The sequence below is a fragment of the Pagrus major genome, chromosome 7 (assembly GCF_040436345.1).
Source record: "Pagrus major chromosome 7, Pma_NU_1.0".
Classification (NCBI taxonomy): Eukaryota; Metazoa; Chordata; class Actinopteri; order Spariformes; family Sparidae; genus Pagrus; species Pagrus major.
Window position 1 is genome coordinate 33,989,209 of NC_133221.1, and position 23,473 is coordinate 34,012,681.

The 23,473-nt window shown below is 40.7% G+C and overlaps 1 protein-coding gene across 1 annotated transcript in view; it reads right to left on the bottom strand.

The window, feature by feature from the left end:
- Positions 1-20,786: 20,786 nt before the first annotated feature.
- ephb2a (eph receptor B2a) overlaps positions 20,787-23,473 on the bottom strand; it is a 92,626-nt gene continuing 89,939 nt past the window's right edge. Inside the window, exon 16 of the mRNA XM_073470638.1 lies at positions 20,787-21,195. Coding sequence (XP_073326739.1) covers positions 21,087-21,195 — 109 coding nt within the window. The 3' untranslated portion in view covers positions 20,787-21,086. The remainder of the gene's footprint in view (positions 21,196-23,473) is intronic.

The following is a 23,473-nucleotide window of genomic DNA, read 5'->3' on the forward strand; positions in this document are numbered from 1 at the left end:
GCTGCCAAATTTACAACATCCATAAAAAGAGGGACAAGCATGTCCTTAAACTCTTTGTAAAATTCAGGAGGAAAACCATCCTCACCAAGTGATTTATTAGATTGCAATGAGGAGATGACTTTTTTAATTTGCTTTTGAGTGAAAGTGACAGTTTAACTCCACCTGGTCCTCTACTACTGTTGAACTTGGTTGTTCAATGTTTGATAGGAACGAGTCAATCATGGTAAGATCATCTGGGGATTCTGATGTATATAATGAAGAATAATAGTGTTTAAAACAATCATTAATATCTCTTGGGTTTCTTGTAGTAGTCCCATTTTCAGTTTCTATAGAATTAATGGTTCTTTATGTCTCCTCTCTCTTCAACTGCCAAGCCAGGACTTTCTGTGCCTTTTGCCCCAGTTCATAGTATCTCTGTTTGGTTCTAAGGATATTTCTTTCTATTCTAAGTGTTAAACAGATTATATTTCAGCTTTTTTTATGATTAACAGTTTATTGGTTTTTCAGAAAATTTAAGCATACAAACATATCCACCAGGAAAATGAATCAAGTACACATACAACAAAATAGAATGAAGGAAGACATAGCACGACCATAGACAAAAACTAACCTAAAAAAATACATTTTATACAATAAAAAAAAAGAAAAGAAAAAGGGAGACAGTGATGCACAGAGTACTTGAGTTTACAACCTTGCCTGTATATAGGTACAGTACTCTATCAAAATGTATCCCTCAGTCATGTTTTCTAGTTAAATGCTATGTTTATGAGCCGGAACGCCATTAGATGTCCAAAGTGTACGAATGATACTTCCCTCATTTCAAGTTGTACTCCTCCACTTTATCAAGCAACCTATAGGACAATTGTTCTAGGGCAGCCAGCTGACCAGCATGTGTACTAGATTACCATTTTTGTTCCGACACCTCCAGCATTCCGAGTTGTCAACCAAACCAACCTTGTGCAGCCTGGATGGTGTCTAATAGATTCTATTCAGTATTTTGAATTGGATAAGTCGCGTTCGCAGTTCCCTTGACATTTTTTCCCATTTCTAAGAACTCTGCCCCATTCTGCATCTGTGGATGACACCTTTAGGTCAGTTTCCCATGTCATTTTAAGCGACAATATATTAGAGTCCAAGGCCGTAAGGATCATAGCGTAGTAAGCAGAGGCTTCATGGCCGCGCCCAAAAATTGTTAGGACCTTCTCTAACATGTCACTGCTCAGTGGGACTAATGAAGGCGAGCCGAAGACCTGCACCAGGAGGTGTCTTAACTGAAAATACTTAATAATAATACCATTGTTGATTATGTGGTAAGTCAAATTCCTGTCTAAGTGCCTCAAAAGATTTTAATGTCCCATCATGGTACAAGTCTCCGAGCACCCTAATCCCTTTTTGCAACCAGAACTTCCAGAGGAAGGGAGATTTATTTATAGAGAGCTTGGGATTTTGCCAGATCCCGGCAGACTGGTGCAAATACGGATCAAATTTAAAGATCTTAGCTACTCTCTTCCAGACCCACTGAATATGGGACAAAATGGGATGTGACTGATTCTGTTGGGCTAATTTAGCTGTGATGTATGCTATGGGTGTAAGGGGGAAGGACACAGCGCTTTCGAGGTGGAACCACGGGGGGGCTCTCTCCAGGGGCAAAGACCACTGTGCCATATGCCTGATGGTGAACGCATAATGGTAAAACAGCAAGTTGGGCACACCTAATCCTCCTCTGTCCACTGGCCTCTGCAGCTTTCGCAGGTTCATCCGGGGGCGTTTGTTATTCCATAAAAATGTATTACAAAGTTGATCAAATTGTTTGAAATAGTGCAAAGGAATTTGGACTGGGAGATTTTAATTATGTTTGCCTTGCCCCACATAGAGAGATACAATGGAGACCACCGCTCTATATCAGCCCGCAGTTTGTCCAATAGGGGGTCAAAATTTGTTTTGATCAGATCTGTCAATATGGGGGGAATGTTAAACCGAGATATTTAATGCCTTTCTTAGACCAGGCAAAAGTGCCTAACTGGAAGAGGGATTTGGGACAATATGGTGTGAGAGGAAGAGCCTCGGATTTTGTCCAGTTGACTTTATAACCCGAAATGGATGAGAACTTGTCAATAATTTTAAATAGGGATGCAAGAGAATGTTCAGGATCTGTGACAAACAAAAGGATATCGTCTGCATACATCATCAATTTATGACATTTGTCACCGATTTGTATGCCTGGAAATGCAGGTTCTCTACGTATAGCAACTGAGAGCGGTTCAAGTGCAATTGCAAAAAGCAGAGGAGAGAAAGGGTCTCCCCTCGTGCCTCTTCCCAGTTAAAATGGGAGGGAGATGATGTCGGGGGTGAGTGTATATGAGACTAATCCAAGCTATGAACTTTTTGCTGAAGCCGAAACATTCCAGGGTGGAGAGCAGATAATGCCACTCCAGCCTGTCAAACGCCTTTTCGGCGTCCAGCGAGATAGCAGCCATGGGAGAGGTGTTATCCTGAGTAGCCCACATAATATCAATAAGTCTTCTGATGTTGTCAGCTGAGGAGCGTGAACGTATAAAGCCAACCTGGTCAGGATGGATCAAGGAGGTTATTACCTTGACCAGACGGTTAGCTAAAATTTTAGATAGTATTTTACTGTCACAGGAGGTCAAACTTATAGGTCTAAAATTTTTACAGTCTAAAGGGTTTTTTCCTTCCTTCAAGATAAGGGTGATAATGGCCTCAGATAATGAGGGAGGGAGTTTTCCCTTCTCGAGAGCTTCATTATAGGTGTCTAGGAGTAATGGTGCTAGTTCTTCAGCATAAGCTTTATAAAACTCGGCCGTGAAGCCATCTAAACCTGGTGCTTTACTTGAAGGAAGGTGTTTAATAACGTCTCTTATCTCCTCAATAGTAATAGGTGATTCAAGATGTTCAAGCTGGTCCTATGACAACACTGGCAGATTAAGAGTTGATAGAAAGGATGTAATGTCTTTTCTGTCCTCCTTCGACTCTGAAGTATAAAGTTTTACATGTCATACAAGTCTCTAAAGGCCGCATTAATCCCCTTGGGATCAGTCAGGACACATCCATTGTCCCTCCTAATAGCAGGAATAGTACTCATTGCTTCTTTTTGTTTAATGTGCCTGGCAAGTAATCTACCAGCCTTGTCACCCTCCTCAAAGTAATTTCTGCCTTGCCCGAAAGAGAGAGAATTCTGCCCTCTGGGTCATAATTGAATTAAACTCATACTTTAGTCTAGTCAACCTGGTAAGATTTTCAGAGGACATATTTTTTTAGAAGTTTGATTCTGCAGTTATGATCTGTTTTTCGAGCTCCTGGAGCTTAGCATTGTTTTCCTTCTTCCTGAATGATGAGTGTTGAATTATGTGACCTCTCAAAAAGGCTTTCAAAGCCTCCCATGCTACCCCTGCTGACGGAGCCAGTGGTAGATAGGTCTCTATATAGAGGTTAATTTGTGATCTAAGTGATTCCTTAAAGGTCTCATCTAATAGAAGGCTAGAATTTAATCTCCATCTAGTTGACCTAGCTGGCTTATTAAAGGACAGAATATGGAGAAATTTTGGACTATGGTCTGAAATAATTATATTACCAATGTCACTCGCTCCCATAGCTGATACCAGCGAATGAGACACCAAAAAGAAGTCTATTCTGGAAAATGAGCTATGTGGTGAAGAGAAGAATGTGGTGCTATGCGGGGTCGAGGTGAAGTCTGAACAAGTGAGTCTTGAGTCTTTTGCGAAAGATGGCGAACGATTGTGCTGTCCTGACGTTGGTTGGAAGTTCGTTCCACCACTGAGTGCCAGAACAGAGAAGAGATGGGATTTCGCTCTGCGGTCACATGGGAGAATTTGGGTAGATTGAAAATGAGGCACACTGCAGCGTTCTGGATACGTTGCAACGGTTTAGTCGCAGAGGCTGGGAGTCCAGCCAATAGCAAGTTGCAGTAGTCGAGGCGGGAGATGACCAGTGATTGAACCAGGAGTTGCGTTGCTTCCTTTGTGAGGAAGGACCGGATACTGCGGATGTTGTAGAGGGCAAATCTGCAGGATCAGACCACCGCGGTGATGTTGTGGGTGCAGGAAAGTCCGTCGTCAAGGATTACACCCAGATTCTTTTCAGTCGATGAAGGCGATACTGTGAGGTCTTCAACAGTGACTGACAGGTCCATGTGAGGGCAGTCTTTCCCCGGGATGAAGAGTAGTTCAGTTTTACTAAGGTTGAGCTTGAGATGATGGGCAGTTGTCCAAGCGAAGATGTCTGCCAGACTTTCCGAGATGCGCGTGGCAACATGGGTGTTGGAGGATGGGGGAAAGGAAAGGAACAGATGGGTGTCATCAGCATAACAGTGGTAAGAGAATCCATGTGATGTGATTGCAGAGCCTAGTGATCTAGTGTATAGTGAGAACAGAAGCGGTCTGAGTACTGAGCCTTGAGGGACACCAGTTTCCAGGGAGCAGGGTTTGGTCAAGGAGCCATTCCACATGACCTGAAAGGTGCGTTCTGTCAGGTATGATGTGAACCAGGTTAGAGCAGAGCCAGTAATGCCAAGTTTGGCCAGAGTGGAGAGGAGGATTTGGTGGTTGACTGTGTCAAACGCAGAGGATAATTCGAGGAGGATGAGGACTGAAGAGTGGGACGAGGCTCTGGCGGCCCGGAGCGGCCCGGAGCTAGTGAGGTTAGACGTCACTAGTGTGTAAACATCTTCAGAGGAGAGAGGGCTGAAGCAGGTAAGGCTGTCATAGGTTAGGGTTGGGGAGGTGCTTTCTGGTAGGGCATCGGAGTAAATGAGGAGCTGATGTCTTTTACTTTCTTCGTAAAGTAAGTTGCAAAGTCATCAGCAGTGAGGGAGGATGGAGGGGGAGTGATAGGAGGGGTGAGGAGAGAAGAGAATATGGAGAATAGTTTCCTGGGGTTGGAGGCAGAGGAGTTGATCTTTGACATGTAGAAGGCGGATTTGGCTGCTGAAACCGTTGACGAGAAGTCAGACAGGAGGTGGTGGTAGTGAGCAAGGTCATCTGGATGATGTGATTTTTTCCATTTTCTCTCTGCCATTCGTAGCACCGATCTGTTGGTTCGTAGCAGTTCAGACAGCCAGGGAGGGGGGGGGGAGATGATCGTGCTGGTCGGGAGGTGAGGGGACAGAGAGTGTTTAAAGAGGAGGAGAGGGAGGACAACAGAGCGGAGGAGGCTTCCTCGGTGGACAGCTGAGAGAACTGTTCTATGGATGGTAGCGAGGAGAGAACAGTTGAGGAGAGCGTGGAGGGAGAGAGGGATTTCAGGTTGCGGTGGGTGGTGACCATGCGAGGTGTAGGGGCGAGGACAGCAGTGGACTTCGAGGGGAGAGAAAAACCGACAAAGTGGTGGTCTGACACAGTGAGTGGGGTAACAGAGAGTGCCGAGGTACTACAGGACCTTGTGAAGACAAGGTCAAGTTGGTTCCCGGCCCGGTGGGTGGGTGGAGAGGGGGAGAGTGTGAGGTCAAATGTGGGAAAGAAGCTGATGAATTCAGATGAGCGCAGCTTGTCAGGGGGGATGTTGAAGTCCCCAAGGACGACAAGCAGTGTGCCATCATGTTCCAGCTCATAAGCTTCAAACCTTTTGTACTACTAGCTGAAATAATGTAAAGTGAGTGTTATACAAGTTTTGCTGTACCTTCCAAAATGACTTATTTATGAGTAACATCACTAAATAATAAGAGAAGAAAAAACACAGTAAAATTAAACATACATATAACAAAAGCAACGAAAATTCATCTGAAAAGCCAGATGCTTACACTAATCTCAGTTTGGTCCGTGACTCTCTAACTTGAAGCCGCTATGAGCCATGCCCCACCCACCCCGCACTCCTGCCCAAAGTCAGGCAGTGACGACCACCCAACCTCCTACCTGCCCAACACGGGCGTGACTGTTAACATTATAATAACAAAGAGGAAGATATTTCAAACTTTGGCAATGAGTTACACATTAAACAGAAGTCTGCATAAAGAAAATAACCAATTGTGTGACCCATGACGCCCATATGCAAAAACCAGAATAATGGGCGAACATTGTATTTGTATATTTCAGCTTTTTGTTTACTAATGTTTGATATGTCCCTCTGGAGCGAGTGATTTGATGTTCTTTTTCTAAGTGTTAAATTTCCTTTTCCAGTTCACTAATTTCAGCCATGTGTCTTTTCTTTAAGCCATTGGTGTAAGAAATGATCTGTCCTCTTAAGTAGGCTTTCATTGTGTCCCACAGTATAAAGCTATTGAGGGAAGAGGGACAGTTTGTTTCACAAAAGATCCTGATTTGGTCTCTCACAAACTGACAGAAGTCTGTTTTTTTGAGCAGAGCTGGGTTCAGCCGCCATCTATATGGTCCCTGCACTTTCTCTGGTATTAACATTGAGAGTGTCAGTGGGGAGTGATCCGAAATGATCCTAGGTAGATATTCACTTTCCAGAACTCTGTGGGTTAATTGGTTAGATGTAAGAAAAAAATCTATCCTTGTATGAGAATTATGGGGACACGGATAGAAGGAGTAGTCTCTAGTTGTAGCAGCGCCGCCCCTCCCTACACGCAGAACACGCGCTGTGCGTAGGGCCCCACGATCCATGGGGGGCCCCATTTTGCGCAAGGGGACACATTCTCTGCAAATGCGCAAAGGATGCGCATCGCTGCCGTGAGGCGCGCGTAGAGCACCAAGTCAGCCCGAGGCAGGAGAGAAAGAAAAAAAAACGAGTAATCTGACACCGCACACGTTGGCGCAATGATTGACAGCACGCAGCATCTGACCAATCAGCGGTCAGATGCGCCGACAGGCAGTTGGATGCAGGTGGAGAGATGGCCTCCAAACGGCAATATGAATCGGGAGAAAGCAAAAGAAAGACAAAGTCAAAACAAGAGGAGGAACACCCCAGCTGCTAGCCTGCTAATCATGAGACAGAAGAGAGGATAATTCTGGACTGGAGATTAAATTTTCCAGCGGCCCTGATTATCATTTATTGAATGTCTTGTTAACTGCATATACATTCACCTCTGTTGAAAAAGGAGTGGTTAATTGACCAGTTGGTGGTCGTATGTTGGCTCAGGTTTATAGCCTATCAATCTATGCTATCAATAGAAGTTTTGGGCTATTTTTATGGAGGTAAAATGTCGCCATCTCTTGGTGAATTTAAGATAATCCTTTATTTGACCCACAATGGAGAAATTTAAAGCGTTGCAGCAGCAAACAGCAGTATAGGAATATAGAACCTAAGTACAAAATGTAAAAATAAGTATATAAAAATATTTAAATATAGAGGTATCAAATAGCGGCAATAGCTCAGTCCGTAGGGACTTGGCTTGGGGGCTCAGATGTGGCCGGTTCAAGTCCCGCTCGGACAAAAAAAAAAAAAAAAAGTATGATGTGAACTAGTAATGGAGAATACTAGTTCACATCCTGGGCATTGCCGAGGTACCCTTGAGCAAGGCACCGACCCCTAACAATGCTCATTGGGCGCCGCCTTGTGGGATTAAAATAGTATAATAAAATCAAATCATAATGAATATAATTATTATTTGCATTAATTTTAATCTTTGTGAGGCTAGTGTTTACATTAATTTCATTGTGTAATTTACCATTAAGACCAAAACAAATCTTAATAATCTGCTTGTATGATGGATTTCTTGTCATAACAGGGTCAATGCTTAAGTTTGTTACTAATGTAGCAGTAGGTCACGAGAAGCAGCAGAGAGCAGAGACCAATCAGAGGAGACAGGAACTGAGGAGAGCTGATTAATAGCAGGTGTGACTCCAGGAGTCACTCTCTCCAAATCCTTTGTGTGGCTGTGGCTGTTGACTCTCTGCTCTGGTAAGAGACTTTTGGGGTTTTTTAAGAATTGTTTTATCAGGGTAGTATTTTAATTGTTAGGGTAATGTAGGGGTGCATTCATGCACCCTGAGGTATCTGTGTTTTAATGATTTTAATTGTGGGTCTATCATTTGTTTGTAGGACTAAACCTTAACTGTTTTAAAATACAGAGGTATGTAAAAAATCATCATTTAAACCTCATACTTTTATGTCCTACAAACTATATTAACAGTGTTTTCTTTTGCTTTTAGGCAAAGCACTGACTGCCGTTTATTTTAGTTTAGTATTTTATATTTTAGCCATATTGATTTTATTGTCTTTTGTTATTTTAAATTAGAGTTTGCTTAGTTTTAGGATTTTAACATTCTGTCCTCTTCTGTTTCTAGTGTTGCGGCTGGTGGGGTCCTCCATTCACCGGTGTGGTTGAGATGCTGGGAGTTCACTTTAGATGGTGATATGGTTTGTGGTTGCACATTTAATTAGTGTGGTGTCTTTATTTGATTGTGTTGGGTTTATATTTCTTTTTGATATTTAGTTTACTCCCAGTGTCCTAGGCAGTGGGTGGTTGGTCCCCCAGCCGTGATATGACTGTCTGTCTTCTTGTTCTTCATTGACTGTGTTATTTTAGAATTTGATTTATTGTAAATAAATGGCATGTTATGATTGACCCACACTGACCGTTGTGGCCTCCTTAATTGAAGCCCCTGTGTGCTGAACAATCCTCAAGGTTACACTAAGGGTGACACGGAGCCAGCGCCCAGTACGTCACAAGGGCCATCAAGCACCATGTCTACTGAAGCAGCCTGCATCTGTAAAAGGCTTGTTCCATTGTTGAAAGAGGCTGTTCATTTGATTTGTTCCTACTAATAAAGGTTGTAAACCTAAATGGCCTTTCATGATACAGTCATTTTGTAATGGGGGGGGGGGGGGGGCTCAAAATAAAATTCTGCTTAGGGCCCCAATTTGGCCAGGAGCGGCCCTGAGTTGTAGGGTGGAGGTGTCTCCAAGTGTCACAAAGGTTTAGATCTTTCATAAAAGCCAATGTGGATCTGGCTGCTCTGGTCCTTGTCACAACAAAGTCTGAGGACCTGTCCAGAACTGGGTCGAGGCAAAAGTTAAAATCTCCTAGCAGTATATTTCCAGAGCATTTAGACACTCTAAGAAATACTTCTTGAATGAAGGAGTGGTCATCACTATTTGGGGCATATGCATTCAAAAATGTCCGGGTTTCAGAATACATATTGCCTTGAATCAGTACATATCGTCCAGCTGGATCAGAAATGTATTTTTCCATAGAAAAGGGTAGATTTTTATGTAGCAATATGACCACTCCCCTTGCTTTTGAGTTGAATGAAGATGCGTATACCTGCTCTACCCATTCCTTTTTTAATTTTTGATGTTCAGATTTGGTGAGGTGGCTTTCTTGTATAAATGCTATCTCAGTTTTCAATTTTTTCAAATAGTCATATACTCTTTTTCTTTTAACTGGTCCATTCAGCCCATTTACATTAAATTATATAAATTTCACTACTTTAGCCATGTTGTTGCTTTATAATAATGCTGAATAAATCATTGTTAGCTTAGGCGTTGGTGCGTTCACATGGTGAATGGTTGGGCTAAGGTATTTGGATATTACGTCAGGTAACACATTGATAATGATCAAAACGAAAAAACATGTAAACAAGGAAGAAGGTAAAACCCATCCCTCAGAAAATAGAACGTTCCTAATCCCTTCCCATGACAGCACTGACATTGAACAAATAAAGTGCAAGTCCCTTTCTATGCAGAGTTGCATGTTTGATGTCCCCAAGTGTAGATCCAACACTTGCCCATCAGCCACACCGACAGACACCCAGTTCAGGAATTAACCTCTTCACCCTTCCTGTAAGAGGTGGCTCAGAGCCTGTTTTAGTAACATAATATTAATCCTAGAAGCAGTCATTGTATAACTCTTTGGCAGCAAATCAAGGCAGAATTAGAAAAAACAAAACAAAATCAGAGCTCTTTACCGGTAAGAACAGTGGTCAAATACAGACGTTATGTGAAAATTAGATGGCTCTGGTTAAATTGCAATATCTTTGCTGTCAGCTCCTGCATCTAAAATACTGTCTGCCATTGTAGTAAAACGAAAATAAGTGGAGTTATATCCATAAGTATAGGTTACACTAACCATTCAGGAGTGTCCAGTAAAGCTCAATTGTTCCCTGCGCCCGTGAACGCATCACTCGGACTGGCTCGTAGCTTCTTTAGGTGTTTTGAAGAATTGCCGGTGGCCATTGTAGAAGATCCTAGACGTCACAGGGTGAAGCAATGCGAAAGGTACCTTCCTTGCAGTCAGCTCCGTCTTCACCTGGTCATACTCTTTTCGGCGTCTGGTGACAGCGGGGCTCACATCAGGGAATAACATGACAGGTGTGCCAGCGTGCTGATTGGTGTTTCTCTCCTTCGAAGCAGCGGCGCGTATGACCCTCTCTCTGTCTTGATACTTCAGAAATCTGATAATGACGGGTCTTGGCTTCTTGTCCGGTGGTGGTCTGGGGAATAATGCCCTGTGTGATGATGATGGGATTGGAGAAGTTGTCAGGGCCAAGGGCAGAAGGGAGCCAGTCAGTGAAAAACTTTACCGGGTTCGTGCCTTCACAGCCCTCCGGTAGATTTATGATACGAATGTTGTTGCACCTGCTGTAATTTTAAAGCTGATCAACTTTTTCAAGTAGGTAGTCATTTTGTTTGCGAAGGTGAAGCACTGTCTTGTCTAGACCCGCCAGTGTCCTCTGCGGCGCCAATGCGGTCCTCTGCCTCTAACTCTCGTGACTAGGCTGCTTATGGTTTTATCCAAGTTGGTAATAGTATTATTGAGTCCCATCATTTTGGAATCAAATTGGGCAGCAAGTTTTTGGTTTCCTCCTCGAATCTCTCTGAGAACGTGGGTCAAACTCTCACCCATGTTTTCTTTTCCTCCGCTGTGTGTGCCATGTCGGTTGTCGTTAGCATGTGGATAGCTGGAGCTAGCAGTAGCATCTTCAACATCCACTGTGAGGAGAGGACTCACAGGGTTGTTTTGCTTCCCTTTTGACCTGGTGTCCATGTGCCTGTTTGACATCAACTTTGGTCAGGAGCCTGGGTGGAATAAGTCAGTAAAAGGATAATTTTAACTGGATATTGTTGGGAGCTCTTGGTGGCCGTCCGTCAATCCTCGCTGAATCACGTGACTCCCTTGAGTACATTTACATAGTTACATTCCATTACTGATGTAAAAGAATGAAACGCTGCATATACTACATGTCACCATTGTTTTGTTTGTTTGTTTTTATTGTTGAAGACAGTTGCTACAAAACTGAGTTGTCATCTTTTTCTTTTCTTTCTTTACTTTTCATTTTCATGTTTTTTTTTTATAAAATAAACCAATAACAGTATTACAAATAATTCAAATTGATACATCATTCACAGGTATGCCATCAAATATACATTTATACAGAAAAACATAAAATAGAAAAACAAAAGTCCAAGTGAGATCACAGTGGTAAGGGCTGAGAAGAGAGGTTTGCGTGCTTGTGGGTCAACCATCTTGAATCTAACATTAACCTCTGTGTCCCATGTGCTTTGGACCAAAAAAAAGTTCCAGGAAATATCTTTAAAACTCCTGGCTACACAGAGTAGAAATGCTTGCAGGTCACACCAGGTCAGGCAAAAAGGAAGATTGTGCGGTAAAGGGAACATGTACTGCATAAAGCTGAAATACTGGATTCAGAGAAGTAATTTTCACTTATTTCTCCCAGGGAATTGGCAAAGGTTCAATGTGGACCTAACAATACCTTCAAACTGTAAAAATACGGCTGGAGATGCCACAACTTCCAGGCCCAAAACACTTGTTTTTGTTGCCACAAAACACACAGTTTCAGACTGCGTTCAATGACTTGTCAGCTTTCTCTCCTGTAACTCCAACGGCATCATCTCCACCTCTAGATATGAAAGACAGGTCATAGACGTGCAATGTGAACGTGATGTAACTATAATGTTTTATAGGAATGTCCATCTGGTGTGAACGTGCCAGTGGTTCGACAGAAACATTAACTGCCAACATTTTATCCTAGCTACTGGGCTGTTTTGAAGGCATTTTTATCTAACTACTCATTCACCTCTCCACTGATACTCCTTTCCCATAGTCTGTTCTCTTAACCTACCAGTTAAGTAGTTAAGTAACGGCATGTACATAATGGAACTAAATTTACGTTCGTAACATAGGTATCCAAACCCTAAGTTTTCCTAAAACTAACTAAGTAGTTTTAGTGCTTAAACCTAATCAAGTAGTTTTAGTGGGGTAGTTTCCCTGCCTAAGCCCACTGCAGTGGTCATGTTGTTTTGGGAATGGTCATATACCTATGTCATTTTAGGAGTCATTGGCAATCGACCCTAATCAGTTGTTTAAGTACAAGGGTGTGCAGGATAAATAGTGCATCAAGAAATTGTTTCAGCATGTTACTTAGTGAGCTATTAACATTGACAGACAACAGAACCATGCTAGCTCTTTTAACCTGCTGCTGGTCATAATGCTGACTATGTTCTGACTCCAACACTGTACTTAACATGCCTCTCTAAGAGACAGTTAGGAATAAGGAAGTGGAAAACTACTGCCAGAATCAGGGACTTTTCAGCTCTATGCAAGTACCGAAAAGCAGCCACAGTGTAGTTAAAGCATGGGCCAGCACATGGACGAGGACGGCGCAGAAACAATCAAACAATTACAATGTTCTCTTTTAAATTGTACATAAATAGGTCCTATTCAAGTGAGGTCATTTTCTATTTCTGTGTTTGTGAATTAGCCCACATACAAAGACAGAATCTGTATTTTGGCTCTAAACTCACAGGATGATTTCAGTATCAAAAAAGTAATAAAAATAGCATCAGGTGATAGGACTGTAACACTGTTATGGGTGAATGTGTTGTGCAATATTTTCTCTCAATGCTACATAGTTAATGCATTTTCAGTTGCCAGAGTTGCTATTCACAAAATAATACAGTTGTTTGTGTGGTAATTTGACACTTGTGATATCTTCTACATAAAACAATCTAAACAAATGTTCACCTTACTTTTAATGATTGTTCGTGTATATTGTAGTATGCTCACATTTGTAAGATAGGCTTTAAATAATTAAAGGAGAATTCAGGTATTTTTAAACCTGGGCCTTTTATTTACAGGATTTGATGTTAAAGATTCATTCTTATCAAACGCTTTGGAATCTGTCTATTAGACTGCCTCTACTGGCAGCTGCGACATGGCTATGATGGCTGCTATGTAATCCTTTAGGGCAACTCCAATTGTCAAAGTTGCGTCCACTAAAAGTTCTTGTTTTTGCCACTGACAGGGGGAGGTTGTTATGAAGTGTCTGACAATATTAAGGAAATGATTTCTACAGACCTTTTTTGTTAAATAATATGATCCTTTCTGTAACCAGAAACACAAGTCTCATTCAAGTCTTGCTCTAAAATCATGTGAGAGGTGAGCTGTTGCAGGAAGTTGACAGTGGAAATGTGAATCAGAGTTTGAGAGAGAGATGGAGTTTACCTTCAGGAACTGCCAGCAAGAATTTATTTGCAAAGTCATGGCTGACTATTTTAAGATATAACATGTAAAATTTCTGCATTAGCATGTCTTAAAACAACTAGACCTTTTTTCTGTATTTTGTTGAGTTGTGTACTTACTTACTTGGGAACTTCTCAAAGTTCCCAAGTTTCCAACAATCAGTGTTGGGGAGACTTAAACTACATGTAGTTGAACTACATAGCTTAACTACAATTTGCTGTAACTTGCTGGTAGTTAAACTACATTCATATTTTGTGCTGCATCAAGTATTTCAACTACTTTTTGGGTCATTTTTTGTAGTTTAACTACTCAATTTACATACTACAATTTTGTCCAATAACATGAAATATTTTTTTTATAAAAAAAGACCTATATAATATAAATTTTATTTTACTTTTCTTTGAAAAAAGGCATGAAACATGTCATGACATGCTAAGCCAACGCTGCCTCTGATTGGCTTGCCCTGGCAGCACACAAATGCTTCACAGAGTGGGTGGGTCTTTATGCCAAGGAAGGCAAAGATGGTTTTAGTGCGAAACGGAGCTGGCTGTCTGATTAAAACTTTGAGAGACTGCTCATGTGTCGTGTCAACAAGCGATTCTGCCCTGGCATCTAGTTCTAGTGCCTAAGTGTTAGTGCCTCTGAAGTTCCTGTGATGTTGACCAAAAATGTCAGCTTTTGTTCTTTAAAAAATAAAACTTGAGTTGAGAGGCAGAAATATGCCTCTTATAGCCTCCTTTTGTAGGCTATTATATTTTGTTTCATATACACCATGTGTTGATTTATTTAACGCTGAGTTAAATGAGTATAAAGAGTATAAGTAGTTGCTAAAGCTACTTTTTTTAGCAGTAGTTTTACAACTACATTTCTCCAGGGGTAGAAATGTAGTTTGTTCGAACTACTGCCAGGCTGAACTACATGTAGTTTTAAAAGCTACACTTGCAAAGTAGCTTCCCCACCACTGCCAACAATGTTGGAAAGAAAGAAATCCCCAAGTTTACTCAACATAACCATCTGTTTCATTTGGTGACTGCCATTACTTCCAGGGTAGGGAACCTAAGCCAAATAAAACTTTGAAACATTAACTCATTCATGAACATTTGTGCCTGAGACAAGTCAGAAAGATTTTCATCACTTCACTGGTGGATTTTCATCCAGAATACAGCCAGAATACGCTACTGTAAATTTGCTGTAAGCTAATGATAGCATGTAATGGCACACACCGAGGGTGTGTGCATCTGTGTTTGAATTCAGGTCAACCTCTCAGTAAATTCAGCAATCACTAGAGACTCTGTTTTCTCTCTTCCTTTCCGCTCTCCTCTCTGCAATGTTATGTTATTTAAGAAAAGTACATTTTCCCTCCAGCTCCAGTCAATATTACAAAACATAAACACCCAACCATGGAGGTCACCTCTATGGATTCCTGCTGCAGTAATGTTGCCAAATGGGAGTTAAGAGAAATCCACTTTTTAATCCCAAAAGATGATAGTACAAGTAATCTCTGAGCTCTCCTCCCATTGGTAAACGGATCAGAGCAGAATTTGGTACCCAGGTGTTTATTCCTCCAGAGGCTCTGGGTCTGCACATGACTCTCAGTGGCTATGCCTTCACCAGGCCCTCCACACACAACTCTGCAAACATCTTTCGTTTTGTTTTGATAGAGAGTCCCCTAGCTGCAGCAGTTACATTTTGTGCGTTTAACTGATTTTGACAATCTAGATGAGGCAAAAACTGTAACAACTCACCTTGTGTGTTTCTGGTAACAAAACTGATCTTATTATTTAACAAAAAGGTCCATCTGCATAAGACTCATTTCTGAAATCTTGTCAGACACTGAAAATAACAACTTCAACCTGTCCGTGCCAAAAACAAGCACTTTTAGTGGACTTAACTTTGACAGTTGGAATTGCCCCAAAGTATTATGTTGCAGCCAGCTGAGGCAATCTACTTGGCTGATTCCAAAACATTTGGTAAGTATGAATCATTTACACATCAAAACATGTAAATATAAGGCAAAGGTTAAAAAAAGAAGAACAAAATCCCTTTTTAAAAGCACAAGAATTTGAATTATACAGAGTTTTTCTCTAAAATGTAGTAATTCAGAAAGCTAGATTAACATTAACAATGTTGGTTTGAACAGTAACTGCTATTACAGAGTGAATGTGCTGTCTGGGCCCAGTGTCCCAAAACACACTGAAATGTGCATACCATGCATATGTACAGCACTGAACAGTGTCTAATACATATAGGACCATTGTTACAATAATGCCACACATACTGTAGTATGACAAAATAGTGCAGACTGGTATTGACAAATCTGACTGAACAACATTTATTCAATATCAAAGGAAAATGGAGGATGTGAAAAAGAAAATGTTGGAAGAGTTTCAAAAAGAGAGATGTGGAAGCACCTTTTATAGACTGCAGTCATTTAAATGCAACACACGTTGTGTGACTCCAGGAAGTTTGACATAGAGCACAGGGCACAGCCACAGTGTGCAGTATGTCTAATGCGCTTTTGAGATAAGCCAGCCTTGTACAGTCCACTAAACATAGAGAAAAATGCTCAAACATAAACATGCACCAGTCAATATTTTACAAGTAAAGCAGTTCAGTGCATTTTTTCAAACCTCACTGTGCACGTGTATGTAACAATCAGATGAGGGAGGTAAAAGTGCCCGGCAGGATTAACCCAAGTGCTTTGCCCAGTTGGTAATCCAGCCTCGTGAAAGGATGAGATTCACATGAAATGAACAATGACGGAGTTCAAAGTTCAAGCCTGCACTGTATTTCAAGTGAGAGCTTTAGTTGTGGTAACTCAAAATTTATCATTTAGCGAACAGATCATAAGGAAGAACTGACCCATAAAAAATTGAAAGAAGAGATGTATTCCCTCCAGAGATTAAACAGTTTGCAATTTCAAAACATCAACTGTCCGCCTGGAGAAAATTTGATGTGTTAGGGGGTGCTATTGGGCGCTATCATAATATCAGTTGTACCTCACACAAATTGAGGACCTTCTGACCATTTACAAACAAGGTAAAGACTCATGTACAATACATCAACAGTGAGTGGGTAAACCTGTGCTTTGTGCTAGAACAGTGTAAGGAAGATGCTAAACATGCCAAATGTCCTGATGCCAAAAAAGAATCACACAGACATCACATGACCCAAGGTGAAAATTCACTTTTTTGTACTGTGAAGTATAAATTATTGTCATAACTGCATAACATTTATAAAAAGCACACTTTTATCAAAATTCACATTTTTTAAAATATCAACAAAATAGAGTTCTGAGAGTGTACCGTTTCTGTGATGTCTAAAAATTATGTTCCCTTTACACCACCTGCTGGTACAATACTCAGCATCTCACCTCAGCTGGATCATTTGAAATGATAAAAGGATTATACACATGGAGAGAAAATCAGAGCAGAGTCGAAGGCCCCATAATTCATGGTGTCAGGCCTAGAGAAAACCTGAGAGGATTAACGCTCATTTTGAAGGAAGTCACGATGCTTTCTTCCTCATGAAGAACAACGACAGAATCAGCTGTTTGTTTGAATGCATAATACAGTCTGTGTGTAAAGCAGTGATGAGTGAATTATGATTCTAAAAAATGCAGAAATAGCATAACACTGTTATGGTGCTGTAGACCCAAACCCTGACAAAAACCATACCACAATCTTTCCCTAACCCTGCCCAAACCTTAAGATAAATTCACCCAAAAATGAAAGTTCAATCATTTTCTTTTATGCTGATGGGAAGTCAGGTGAAGTTTTGTAGGCCACAGAATATTTCTGGAGCTTCACAGCAAAACAGCATTGCAGCATTCCCCTAAACAACTGAAGTAGATGGGGACTTTTTAAAACATAAATAAACTTAAAATGGCCCCATATGTAATGTGTAATTTAGTAATCCAAGTCTTCAGAAGCCCAGAGATCTCAAATTGATTTGAAAAGACATTTACACCCTCAACATGCAGTTAAGCTTGTGCACCATCTTCAGACAGGGTGAGCGCCAACAATTTTAGCTTAGCGGCTACAGTGAAGATTTTGGTTTGAGAAAGGGTGTGAATAACATTTTTCAAATCAGTTTGGGAACTAGGGACTTCCGGTGACCTGCATTACACCAGACGAGCTGTCTGGAGCCATTTTATGTCTGTTATATTTTAATTTTCAGTTGTTTATTTTATGTTTTGAAATCACTCCCTGTGTACTTCAGTTGTTTAGGAAAATGCTGCAATGCTGTTTCATTGTAAAGCTCCAGAAATCTTTTGTGGACTACTAAACTTCACCTGACTTTCCATCAGCATCGGGATGAGTAGTTAATGCCTGAATTTTCATTTTTGGATTAACTTATCCTTTAAGCATAACAGTTGACAGGCACATGATCCTTGGAATTGTGTAAAGGGTTTGGAAGCTACCGACAAACAATGATGTCCTGCCAATCAGGGCATCAGATTGTAAAACGCTCACATTGGTTTAGTTTGTTGTATGACTTATTATTGTTCTTGTGACAACTGCAAAGTTAATATTGAGGCTGTTTGCTTAGATTCTATTAAGGACTATTTGCCCTTTCATTCTGCAAAGTGAATTATGTGTGACAGCCTTGTCAGACCAGGATTATTCAATGTGTTGGTGTGGTTCCTGGAAGATCATAATTACTATTGCTCCAGGACCATAATGGATACTGACCAATCATATTTTTGTAATGTTATAGCGTAGCAACACAGGGAAAAAGACTGGAAAATTACACACATGGGAGAAGTTATCCTTTCAAACGCATGTTTAACATTATGAAAGCGTCCATTTTAACCCAAACCATGTTTTACTAACCCTAACCAAGTATTTTGGTTCCCTGAACCTAACCAAATAGCAACAGAAATCTAAAAAGAAAAGGAAAATTAATGAACTGAGAGAACTGTATGACAATATGTTCTAAATGGGATACAAAACTTGATCTCCTGAGTGAGAGTCTTATACTCAGCCCACTCAACCATGACGGCTTGCTCTCAGCTGTGGTTTTCAACACTGATTTTATAGGTTAAAATGAATGTCCTAAAGCAGCATTAATGATAATGTTCTGGGAACAACACGAGCTGCCAAACTGTGACATCAGAACAATGGGATTGCTTAATTTTAATGATGGAACTGGGACAACACTAATTATGATGTTCTTGGAACAACAGATACGCTAGGTTATCAGATACACCATTATTTGACAACTCATCCCTTATATTGCATACAAGAAAAGTTATCATGGACAGTCACATTAAGCATTGCAAAACACTGTCAAGGAAGAGACACTGCCAATCCATGCATTTTTTAAGGAGCTGAAATATGACAAATAACTTCTTCTCTGTCCTCCATATTTGTCTTTTTAGTATATGCTGACACTTAAACACATGGGATCAGACACATGAGGTGAGAAACAGATCTTGTATTATGAAATATTTGATCTAAGGTGAATGCCAAATGCTTATGTACAACCTGTGTTAAGATTGAGCTGGGATTGAATTTTGGAATTTGGGGCACTATTGGTTATTTTCTTTAAATCAGGTAGTGTGCAAACTAATTAAGACATTGAACTACTCACACAGTGGAGACTAGACTGTATTTAACCCCGCCCAGCTTTTTGTTTCTGTGGGCCATAATAGGGCAGTGTAGTATTGATATGTATAGGATGACAACTGTGTTGTCACTGTAACACTGAAACACTAAATTGTCTTTGACAACTGAAAACAATCAGCCTGTAAGAGCGTACTATCTTTAGCTCAATACTCATGTGCAGCACTGAGAAAGCTCCAGCTACAACAAATATCCCTATAAACAGCTCACAGTAAATGGCAGTGAAATCCCAGTGAATGATAGACAGTGTATGGCTCGATCAAAATTGACATATGGTCCATTTCAGGTGACAAAAGCGTATTAAAATACAAAATAAAAATCATAATATCAACAATAATATATGTAAAAATATCAGTTTTCACGCCATTTTATGGCATTTTCAGTTGACCAGCTCACGCAGGATTCATTAAGGAGGACATTTTTAAAGTCAATGGCTTGACATTAGCATCATGGTTGTTTTGTCTATTCACCAGTCCAAACAACTAATACAGTTTCTGACAGCACAGCCATTGAAATACTTGAGGTCTCATAGGGCCCAGACACACCAAAACGACATCATAGAACTAGCGGCAACAAAGGTTTACTGTTACATCACCTCACATTGCCTGTGTATCAGCTAAAAAGCTGCACTTGAACACACTGTCAACGTCCGATGGCCAACTAGCTTGTACACTCTGTGCCTGCATGAGAGGATATAACTCTCCATACCACCAGGTGGCGGTAGTCTGTATTCATCATTCAAAAAGGGAAGACTCCAGACTGCAATTACTGTATATACGTTATTATGATAAAGCAGCATTTTTTACACCATTTTTGCTAATATAGCCACTTCTAATTGACCTAAATGGGTGAAATCATGGATACTACAGCAACAGGCTTGAGGTGCTTTCCCTTTCTTTTTCCGTTTCTCTTCCCTTCCCTTAGCTGATTGGCCAATCACAGTGATTTCTCTCACTGATGGGCTCCGCTGGTGATTCTACCCGTTCAGTCAGTCTGAAAGCTTACAGCAAAGGCTGACTAGTGCCAACGGTGTGGGACATACCACAACAACTAGGCAACAACTAGACAGTCGGCCATCAGCCTGGTGTGTCAGGGCCTGATTTGGTGGCACCTGTGGTTACTACGAGTAGTGGCAAGTATGTTTTTGTAATATGGATCCCATAGTTCTATTGCAAATCACACATGTATGAACTACTGGTAGCAGCAAACTCACCTTCCTAGTGTTAGCAGTGTGGCCAAAACAACTATACTAAAGAAGACTGGGATTTTTGTGAATCCCTTGTGCATAGGCAGGCTATTTGAAGCCTTTATGGATTCCAGTAGTGACAATAAAGACTATTATATAGACAGGCAATTACAGAATGCAAATACATTTAATGTCCATTACTGTGAAACTGCCTGCCTTAAAAATACCAAATTGGGGTTTGATAGTATGAAAATGTTACTGAAAAACTTTAAAATAGCCTAGTTTACCAGGCACCAGCATTGTGCCCTTTTGACTACCAGTCAAAAGACGGCCCACAACACTGAGTCACAGCTAGCAGTAAGAGTGTGACAAATTGTGAAAACAACAGGTGCTACCAACTTAAAGTAATAAGGTAGTCTGCATTGTCTAGTAGCCAACAAGTTGAATTCTGTTTTTCATTTTAATTCATTTTTATTTTCAACATTGAGTCTTAAAATTTAAATAGAAAACGCTGTTGAATGTTTGAACTTGGTGATAGTGGAACAGTGTTGTGTGTTATTTTAAGGGATAAATTAAACAAAGTGTCCTTTAAATAGACATAGACTGAGCAGTTTGAAGACTGGGTCGTGAATATTACCTGGACATACAACAGCTACAAGAAAACTACCCAACATCTGTGCTGTGTTGCAGACTGATGGAGCCTTCTCCAGAGATGTTGGAGGGATGGACGGAGGGTGAGGTTGGATTGAAGTCACAGTCTGTGTGTAGGTCATCAGGCCTCCTTAGAGGTTTCAGGAGAGTGCAAGGTTGTTGGCTGCTGGGTTTCTCACAGTTTACATGTGTGCTCCTGGTGTCACACCTCCACTGAGGTGATCTGGTTCATCTGGGCCCTCATGGACTGGATGCTGTTGAGGATCTTCTTCTGGTGGCCAGCCAACGTCACTCCCACTTTGAGGATGTCCCTGAGGAGAAGTCATTGGTCAGTTCCATCTCAGTATACCAACAAAGCTATCACTTTAATCCTTCAAGACCTGCTATTTTAAAAAAAAAAAAGTATTCTATGTTTCCAAGTTTTATATGATGTTAGCTCCATAGCAACAGTAGATGGATGAATTTATTTTTTGCCCTTAGTTTTGTCTCTGAGGCTACTTACAGGTTGCCCCAACCATGTGATTGATGAAGGTTTTTGAGTCTTGAGGGAAAATAAGCAGCCTCTACTCAGGGCTGAGTGTAATGTGAGCGAAAAAGAGAATTTCCCCATTGTGGGATTAGAAGGGATTTTAAAATAAAAAAAAATAAAATAAAATAAAACTGTCAAAAGGCATCAGCATGTTTTTGTTTGTTTGTTTGTTTTCTGTTCCCTCAAGCTGCAAACTGTGTCGCTCACTCATTGTCCTCTCTCTATAGCTTTCTCCTCCTCTTCCTCTTCCTCCTCCTTCTCCTTCTACTCCTCCTGGAGACATCTCTTTCTCCTGGCTCCCGCTGCCTTATATATTGACAGATCTGGATCATCATACCCTGTGCTCCACTGGATCATTGCTCTCCTCTGTTTTACTATCTCCTTATATCTGTATTTCTGTAAAATTTTATGACTCTTCACTCTTTACTGCTAATTATCTTGTATGACCTGCCCTCTTCCAGGTCACCACGGTGGAGAGGAGGTTAATTGGCTTGGGCACCACTTGGCAATACCTTGGCCTGCTCAGTCATCCTCCTGGATCCACACATTTATATTTAATATATTATATTACTATATATTATATAAATTGTATCAGATTTTCTGTCAATGCAACTCGCTGAGGTTTCTTCCATCTTTTTTTTCCCTTGTTAAAAGTTTTTTTTTTCTCAATAAAACAAGTTTTTCCTCAAACGAATCGAGGGTCTAAGGACAGATGATGTCATTCACTGTACAGTTTATAAAGCCCACTGAGGCAATGTGATTGTGATTTTGGTCTATATAAATAAAGCTGATTTGATTTGATTTGCATATTTTGAGGAAAGATATAAAATTTATTGATATTAAATCTATGTTTTGATGGAAGCTAATGCATCTCATCAGTTATCGAAATTTCAAGGCCTTTGACTTTCTAGCACTGATTTTCTTTTTTAACATTGACATAATATATTGCTTTGTTTTATAAGATTATTATTTTTTAGCTTTTAGCCTTTATTCAGATAGAACAGCTTTGACTTGAACAGGAAATGGGGAAGAGAGAGGGGATGACATGCAGTCTGTATATGGTATGCTCGCTCATCCATCTGAATTTTTTGCCTCTGAATTCTATAACCCATTTTCACTTTTATTTTTCAGTGTTCACAAGTTTAAAAAAATTCAAATAATATATACAATCGAATTGCTCAAATTTGATAGGCAAAATTCAGATCCCAAAATTTGAAATTTAGATAAAACATCATTGACATCAAAGATGATCAATCGATTCCTCTCTATCTGTACACATGTACAGCTTGGCCAAAGTCTCTTCCCTTTGGATCATGGTTGGCCCTGCTGCTGTGTTTCTGCTTGAATCCTACTATTGTAACCACCCTTATTATTATTGTTATTGTTGTTGTTGTTATTATTATACTTTTAGACAAAATACTTAAATTCATATTCATATTCATTTGATTATTATAGCTGTACGTCGTCTCCAGAGCCTCATTTGAAGACAATTTGAAGAGACTCCCCAAAAACATAGTATTTTGCCCTGATGGGCGTGGTTTTGCAGGACGTAGTTGTGCATGCTTCAGCTAGCTCCTTCTCAGCCTGTGCTCTGAGTGCATTTTGTTTTCCAATAATTTGTGTATTGTATTGGGGTGGCTGTAGCTCAGTGGGTAGAGCAGGTAACTCGAGATCAGAAGGTCGCTGGTTCGAATCCCGGCTCCCCTGGGCATAACCGAGCCACATGTTAAAGTATCCTTGAGCAAGATACTGAACCCCAAAATTGCTCCTGATGTGCAGATGGCACCCTAAGTGGCAGCCTCTGCCTTCAGAAAGGGCCCTGTGATGAGCTGGCGACTCGTCCAGGGGTGTACCCTGGCCTTCGCCCATAGAGTAACTGGGCTCCAGTAACCCTCGCAACCCCCTGAAAGGGGGATAAGCCCCCCGCTATGATCATGGAAAAAGCAGCAGATAATGAGATGAGATTTTTAACCTCATCTGTGCATTGAAGGTTTCTGCTGGAAAAACTTTAGGTCTTTAGGTGATATAGTATGAAAGTACTCAATAATGCAGCCAGCTCA